Raw genomic sequence first — 8,536 nt, forward strand, 5'->3', positions numbered from 1 at the left:
GAAACTGGATTGAAGTATGATTTTACTCTAAAAATACTTCATTTACAAATCTTATACAATTATACTGTTTTTTTGAAGCTCATATGCCACCTGAAAACAGCACACTTAAACCAGGCCTGCTTTTGTTCACTATAATCGTCTATTTGCTTGTTTTATTTTCATAAAATATGTAGATGTTGTGTTAGTAAATACCACGAGTGCAATTCAAATGCTGAAATTGATTATATTCTACACATATTTACATGTATAACATTTATGATAATATATAAGAACATTTTTAACATAAATGTATTTTCTATTTTACACAAATACAATAATTTAGCAAAATTCACTTTGGGTTTTTTCACGACTCTCTCTCAGACAGAAATCCTCTTCACTGTTTTACCAGTGTCATACGAGCATGCAAGCCGTAGTCGTGTGCAAACACACCATTTTTAAATTCATTTCACAGTCTGTGTATGTTTAATGTTTATAAGGCTTAATTTGTACATGTACATCAGATACATGTTTTTCCTTATGCCGGTTTATACAGTCCTTTGTACAGTACACAGTTTTTAAAAGAAGTTCAAACATGTACACATACCTCATCATTCAACAAAGCAGAAAAGCGCAGAGCTGAATATGACAACCTGCATTCTGCATAACATAAACTATAGCCTGAAATACACAGCCATAAAAGCTTATTATTTAACACTTTTTAAAAGGACAGTGCGGATCTTCTGGAAAAGGCTTGGCATCTCAAATCAGTCCACAGCCGTCCCCAAAAGCATGCTCTTACGTACCCACCGGTCCTTTTTTTTTGGCTCAGGACTGCAGGAGAGCATGATGGAGAGACCCGCTTTTTTCCTCAACGAGAGTTGTTGCGTCTCTCTCCATCAGTGATGCGCTTCTCGGGCACAGCTGCGTTACTCCCGGCGTCATGCCAGTCAAGGACGGGACCGTGCCCAGGGTCGGCGTGGGTTTGATGGGCACTGGTACGGCGGGCATGCTCTGGGTTCCCGGGTGGTGATGGTACAGCCCCTTCACCGCCACACTGAACGGTGGGTAGTCTGACGACACCGGCTCGGACAGCATGCCAACGTGCGGCCACACGGAGTTGACCATGCCGCCCACGGGCACGGGATAGCCGAGGTGATGCATGACCGACGCAATGGGCAAACCACTGGCCATCACTCCTTTATAGTCTCTGCCAATAAGGCTCTCGATGGCGAACGGGTGCTTGAAGCCGCCGCTCTGCCCGCCGCCAAGCGAGTAGCTCTGGAAGTGAGAGAGGCGGCCCATGGTGCCCAGGTACTCCGGATGTCCCACGCCCAGCTTGCTTGAATGGTGGTGGGATTGATGCAAGGGGTGCTGGGAATGGTGAGAGTGGTAGGAGTGCAGCACGGGGCCACTCTTGCAAGCCGAATGCTCCACCCGCAGGAGCTTGAAACGCTTGCGGCGGCGGAGGAAGCTGCCGTTCTCGAACATGTCTCCACAGTCTGGATGCAAGGCCCAGAAGCTGCCCTTGCCCGGTTGGTCGGGGCGCCGGGGGATCTTGATGAAGCAGTCGTTGAAGGAAAGGTTGTGCCGGAGTGAGTTCTGCCAGCGCTGAGTGTTCTCGCGGTAATACGGGAAGCGGTCCATGATGAATTTGTAGATGTCGCTGAGGGGGAGCATCTTCTCCGAGGAGCTCTGGATGGCCATGGCAGTCAGAGAGATGTACGAGTACGGAGGCTTCTGGTCACTGTAGGAGTTTTTGCCTGGCCGAGGCATGGCTTTTTTTTTTTAAATGATGTGCAATAACACTCAGAAGCAAGCCAGCATATCGTCCATTTCAATTAAAAAAGAAAATCATTCAACGTGCTATTGCTTTGATTTACTTCATCTGTTTGTTTTGAATGTTTACATCTGCTTTATAACACGATAGTCATGGAAACAGCTTAAAAGTCAAAATCCACAGGATTAAGGCAAAGCCAAAGTATGTCAAAGAAGACGGGACCGTTTTGAAAGTTACCTCTCTAAATGATACTCCGCACGCGCGCGCGACACCTGCGTCCTCTCAGAGCGCGAGAAGTTCTCCCGGAGGATGCGCGCACTCGGCTTTGACTCGCAGAAGATCCGCGACGCTTTTGTAAGAATGGCAGAGGTCCAGACCCCCCGCTAGTTGCGTTTTATTATGATGACACTGACTTTAGGACGAATAAGGGGTAAATAGGGGGAGGGTCTGACTTCATATGCGTTTAGTCCTATTCATCTGTACCAATCAGAGGCAAAGAGCAGCGCGCGCACTAATGAGTCTGATAATGATAACACACACTGCAAGACTAATGATGTGAATGCGAAATATCCATACTGTTTATGGAGAGTTATTAGAATTGTTTTAAACGTCTCGAAGTCTATAAAATCTAACTTTTTGGAAGTTTACTTAAACAAGAATAGCCTTTAATATTTAACGTGTGTTGTTCGCTGTCAATGCAATGTCAAACTGTTTTCAGTGTATAATTCACCTTAAAATATTGAGCTAATTTCAGCGTACAAAAGACAATTAAAAAACTGTGTAAAGTACAAATATTATGAACAAAGAGACATTCTATTAATGTGCAAACCACATTATTTATATTATTTAAAACAAATCGTTTCTTCTTTTTTCGGTTATGTACATTGAAGTGTTTTGTTTTGCATTTAACACTGTTTGTTTATTGTACAGCATTATTTTAATGTATATGAACCCTGATGGGGATTTGTGTTTTTGTTTTTGTCTCATTACAACACAGTTGCTGAAGAGATGCTGATAAACTTCCATTATACCACCTGTGTTATTACAGTAGGATTATGAAATATAAAGTCACGAAAATTCCATTTAATTTTTTTTTTCTGTTATAGATGAGACAAGGATTTACAATGAGGGTTTCTCATTATTATTTGTTCTAAAGATGTTTTAACATAAAATGAACCAGGCAATAGAGAATAATCATACACTTTCTCCAGCATAATATCTTACGATTGCACAAACTTCAGTTTGTTAAATTGAATCTATTTAAATTCGGCCATGTAGCCTAATATTAATTGCAAGTTGAAATAACATTATTCTTATGATATTCATAATATTAATATGAGTAGCTTCAGAAAGAGATGAGCATTTTTGTTCATTAACTGTTAGTTTGTTGAACCACAACATTGTCCAAGTATTTCAACTGACACAGTTCTGTATAGCTCTTGATTGCTACACATAAGTTATCAAATAAAGCTTTTTTTGTGCTCACAAGCAAATTGTATAAATGTGTTTAGTAGTTTTGGCCTTTTCTCACCCCTGAAGCTACAAATAAACGGTGTTAAAAATAAAAAGTTAAATATTTGTCATGACATAATTCAACCAGGATCAATCAAGATTGGTTCAGTGCTCTGAAATGTGGAGAGAGATAGCAAAGAGAGAAAGGGCAAACAACAAGACAACCAAATAGGCCTACCCAGAAAAATAGCCTATATATATATATTTTTTTTAATCTATCCATAATTTTGCTTCCCATCATAAAATGCATAATATGTAACCTTGTCATATAACTTGACACCAGCATAAAAACGTTGCTATTATTGTATACTATTTAACTCCTTTCTCTTGAGTAATTTCAGGTAAAACATTTATGACCAATCATTCAAAAGCTGAAAGCGCACGCGTTTGCACGCACCAAGCGCGCGCCAGTTTTTCACCAAGCTGAGCGGAGTCAGAATCAACCTGTCAAGCTGTTTGCTCTTTGCTCGTATTTCACAAGGATAAACACTTCCCCACAGCCCCCGAGAACAGGTACTCTCCGGTAAACAGAATAACAAAAGCTCCGGCGCTCTTGTGCGGCCAGGTGTCACGGCACGGTCCCACCAGGCGCCTTCTTACTCGGGTTCCCGGCGGGTCGCGAATACATTACATTAATTAAGCCTTCAGTGATTTACCTTCCTGAGAGAGATGTCCAACAATATAATTAAAGGCGTAGTGGTTATATTAGCGATGAATATTCAAAACCGTGTCAATTAATTAGCCAACAGATCTTTCTCATTTTGTTCCTGAAGAGCTCCGGTGGTTCTCTAGTTTAAAGGGTCACCGGCGAACGAGGCGCATGCATATTTCACACCCGGCGCCATTATCCCCCAGGCTTAATGTCTTTTGAAATGCAACTTTAGCTCCGGACCGCTGACGAATAACGTGTGTTTATACGCGCCTTTGACACGCGAATCATGCAGAGCGCTTGGCACCGGAAGGCCCCTGCGCGAGGCTGCAGTGGGAGCGCGCGTGTTCCTCCTCACCGTGTTGTTTAGATCAATATTAAACCTGCTCCCACAATGCGCGGTGTTAAGTAGACAACACGCTGATATGCATAAGAAATTAATTAGACGGGTTTTCGCTGCATTCAACTCCTGGACAAATAACAACTTGTAAAGTGCACCTTCTGGGCATATTGAACATATGCTGGAATTAGCCTTAATTGACTAATTACATAAATTACTCATTAATTTTACAGCACATCAATTATAAAAGATATATCAATTAATTTTGCATAAATTAAGGACTGAACGTGGCAAAAACGGAGACGGGGAGATGAGCGCGCGAGGAGGGGGTCGGCTCTGGGCCGCGAGGCGAGGGTGGGGGGTCGAGGGGGTGTTTCGTCTGTTTGTTCCAAAGATGCTAATAATTATTTTTTCAGCTTTGGGCGAGAGATTCTGACTCTCGTCATACAATGGGAAATGTAGAAACCCGCAATCACGGTAGTAATAATAATAATGTTAAAGACCCCTTACTAAGTGAGCATATAGCGTTGCCGCAAGGACGAAGCATTTAAATCAATTAGAGTGGTCCTATTGGGAAATGAGACTTTGGCACCAGCAAGAAGACTTCATGGCCACCAAATGATTTATTGATGCCGATTAACATATGATCGCTTTAAGTGTGACGAGGAAGTCCTCCCATAAGTTAAGGTGATCTGTGTAATGTCTTCATTTTGAGATGGTGCTGCATTTCAAAGTTGATAGATTCTAGATCAATTGCATCAGGGCATATGCCGAGTTCTCAAAGCAAAAGTTATATGTGAAATGCTATAAGAGATATTTCAAGAATCAACCCTAAAGCAAAGTTTTAATATGCTTTATCTGTCCATAAACTCACGATATCTTCAAGATGCCGCACTTGAAGTAGATTTAGATAATTGTCCTTCCTTTCCATTGCCTCTGGTCTATATATTTATAACAGACAAACTCATTCATCTTCCTACCTGCAGATCAGGCCGACATACACAATTGAGTATAAAACCCATTCACATACTTAATATGGAATATACATTTTGGTTTTCTGTATTTGTATTTTTTTTCTCTCTTTCGCTCGCTTCTCTCTCACTCACACATACACATTAAAACTATCTATCTCTCTCCCCTGGTGAGAGCTTAGTGAATCGTGCAGTTGGCAGAGTCTGTCTCACCCGCCACACACACACACACACACACAGGGCCCCACAGTCAGTGGCCCCTACCTACCACAACCCTACAGTCATTCCTTACCTTTAGCAATCCATTCCTTACCTTCCACAATTCATTAACTATGCTTATTTCGTACCTGCATCAACATAATCCTGCTATTTTCATACCTTCTGTAAATCATTCCCAACAGACCTTCAAAAATCTATTTGATTCTTTATAAGCTAAACACACCGTAGTGAAACTTTGGCGTCCGGTAAAATCTGCCAGACCCTTCTTCAGCTCAAAATGTCTTTGGCAGGATTTGCGCCAAAAAATGTTGGCTGTTATATGTATAAGTTGTATGTGATGTAGTGAATCAAACCTTGTAAAAAGATATATATATATTATTTTTAATAATGATAATAATAATAATATATTTGTTACATATGTAACATGTACTTACCATATAATAACAATAAATTATGCATAATTACATGCAACTAACCCTCAACCAAATCCTAACCTAATCCTATAATCCTAGTAAGTACATGTTGTTAATTATTATTACTCAGTACTTAAATGTATAATTACATTGTATGACACCTTAATATAAAGTGTAACCTAATTAAGATAAATTATATTATATTAATACCAATATTTGAAGCTATAGCAGATAAAATAAAAAATTATTATTATTTTAATAATGATAATAATATATAATTTGATATATAGAATATTATACTATAGTATAGTATAGTATATTATATTATTAAAAAAATATATATTAGTAATAATAATATTATTCATATTAATTTTTATTATAAAATAATATACTATACCATAATATATTAAATTATATATCATTGAAGCCACAGTAGAGCTTCAAAGAGCAACATGATATTACAATACAATAAATTATATTACAATACAATAAAATATTATTATTTAAAGCTATAGCGGAACTTCATTTAGCGACATAGGGAATGTGCTACGCCTCTAGGCTTATTATTTTGTGTTATTATTTGAGATGAAAAAAACTTCATTGCGTTGTTTTAATAGATTGTATGTGATGTAGTGAATCAAAACCCTTAATAAAAATAAAAATATTTTAATAATAATTATAATGCATTATTTAATATTATATTAGGTTACACTCATGGTGTCATGTTAAGTACTGATTAATAATAATTAACAATTGACTTATTATATTAGGAGTATAGGGTGTGGTTAAGGTTAGTTGCATGTGATTATGCACAATTTATAGTAATTAGCAACTACATGTAACGTGTAGCAAGGACACTAAATATCTCACACAGCAACAAAGTGCCGGCCCAGATCCGGCCCACATCTGGTACACACCCGTACTAGATGTGGGCCGGATCTGGGCTGACACTATGTTGCTGTCTGGGATAATATAATCAAAATTAACATCAGTAGTACTAGTATTCAAAGTAGTGGAGCTTCAAATGGTTATTGTTTGAGAAAAAATAGGCTATATTCAGGCTATTTTTGTAGAGGCTGATATCAATTTTATCCCATTCATGGATGGAAAGTGTTGCATTAGCAGGTTGTGAGAAACAAACGAGAGCTGATGAGAGTTTTTAATTTCAGTGACCACCACTAGGTCAGTAGCTTATCATACATGTTGAATCCTGGGTATAAGACTTGGGTAAACACAAGAAAACAGAGACAACTCAACACAATCTCCCCCCAGCCTCACGACCACGAGCGCCACCACAACTAAATTAACAATGTGTTTAACAACGCGAAAGATAGACATCCTTCTTAATGCGTTAAAGAAGTTCATGTGGAAACAGAACTGTGCGATAACGACCATTTGTCGGGGCTGCGAGGGCCTCAGAGTTCAAGAGAGACGGTAAGCGAAAGCCCGCTTCCTATCCGAGGGGTGTCGAGCGCGGCCCCGCTATGCTTGTGGGTGGCGGGCGAGAGACATCGTCTCTCTCCAGCGAAGATGTTCTCGCTCGCCCCTCTTCCGCTTCCATTCACAGCTCTCCCCCTCCAACTCCTAATGTCCCCCGTAACACTCACTGTTCTGATTTTCATAAAGTCGTTCTTCTCCTCTCGCTGCCCAGTGTGTGATACCGGGATATGTGTAAAATAAATGATGTATATAGCTGTAGGGGGAAGCCTTCCTCCCCCAGAACTACCTTAGCGTCCAGGGAACATTGAACATTAGATCCTCGTTTAGTGAATAAATAAGCATTCAACTGAATGGCAGTGTTCGTGTTGGACTTTTTGTGCATATTTTACCAGAAAAGGAGCTAGGCCATTAGGGAGTTAATATCAAATAAATCTCCACTGGTCGACTGGCAGAAAGGGACCGGCGGCTCTGTAGCGCCCTGTTGGGTTACTAATGACCTGAGCGGGCTTCAAATGAAGCCGTCATATGCATGTCATTTGCAGTATGTATATATTTATATATTATCTTCTAATTGTGTTTGAGAAGAGAACAAAGCCACGAGCGCAGCATTTAGGATCAGGCCGTAAATGCTTTACAAAGGACTAAATAAGCTTGCTTTGATTAGTGCATGAATGTGTGTGTGTGTGTGTGTCCATGTGTGTTTGTGCAGAATGATACTTGCTCAGTCAAGTGTGACAATAACCATGGAAGTCTGACTCAAGATCGCAGTACTTTAGAAGGCCATAAAACACGCTAAGCCAAGACAGTATTTTGTTTCTTAGCATTCACTGATACCGGTAAGCTGATATATATTTTCATGTTGATAACTGATAAATTGCTGATAGTATTTTGTCTAAATACATTAAAAATTAAACTAAAATATAAAATCAATCTTTCTTAACAAGTCAATTTAGGCACCACAACATTAAAATATCTGTATGAAAATAGAAATTCAAAGTGAGATTTGCTAAAGACACATTTAACAGTGTCAAATTATTAGTCTTTTGTTAATCTTTGGAACACAAATGAAGATCTTTTTGATATCCGCTCATCATTTTTGTCTATCCATTGAATCTATTCACGCAAGCAACATTTTCAAGCTTCAAAAAGTTCATAAAGATATTGTAAAAGTAATCTATATGAAGACCCAATCACTTTATATGATGAACAGATTTAACAGGTGTTTATTCATATAGA

The 8,536-nt window shown here is 39.2% G+C and overlaps 1 protein-coding gene across 1 annotated transcript; it reads right to left on the minus strand.

Annotated features, from left to right (window-relative positions):
* Nucleotides 1-495: 495 nt before the first annotated feature.
* Nucleotides 496-2,205, minus strand: foxb2 (forkhead box B2). The gene has a single exon (XM_056246516.1). The coding sequence runs from the start codon at nucleotides 1,750-1,752 to the stop codon at nucleotides 805-807; it is 948 nt and encodes a 315-aa protein (XP_056102491.1). The 5' UTR covers nucleotides 1,753-2,205; the 3' UTR covers nucleotides 496-804.
* Between the last annotated feature and the right edge of the window lie 6,331 nt (nucleotides 2,206-8,536).

This window comes from Rhinichthys klamathensis, unplaced genomic scaffold, assembly GCF_029890125.1.
Source record: "Rhinichthys klamathensis goyatoka isolate OS25496 unplaced genomic scaffold, OSU_Roscu_1.1 h1tg000040l_1, whole genome shotgun sequence".
NCBI lineage: Eukaryota > Metazoa > Chordata > Actinopteri > Cypriniformes > Leuciscidae > Rhinichthys > Rhinichthys klamathensis.

What these genes read in the sequence shown, in the direction of transcription:
- foxb2 (XM_056246516.1), bottom strand. Translation starts at nt 1,752, where the DNA reads ATGCCTCGGCCAGGCAAAAACTCCTACAGTGACCAGAAGCCTCCGTAC.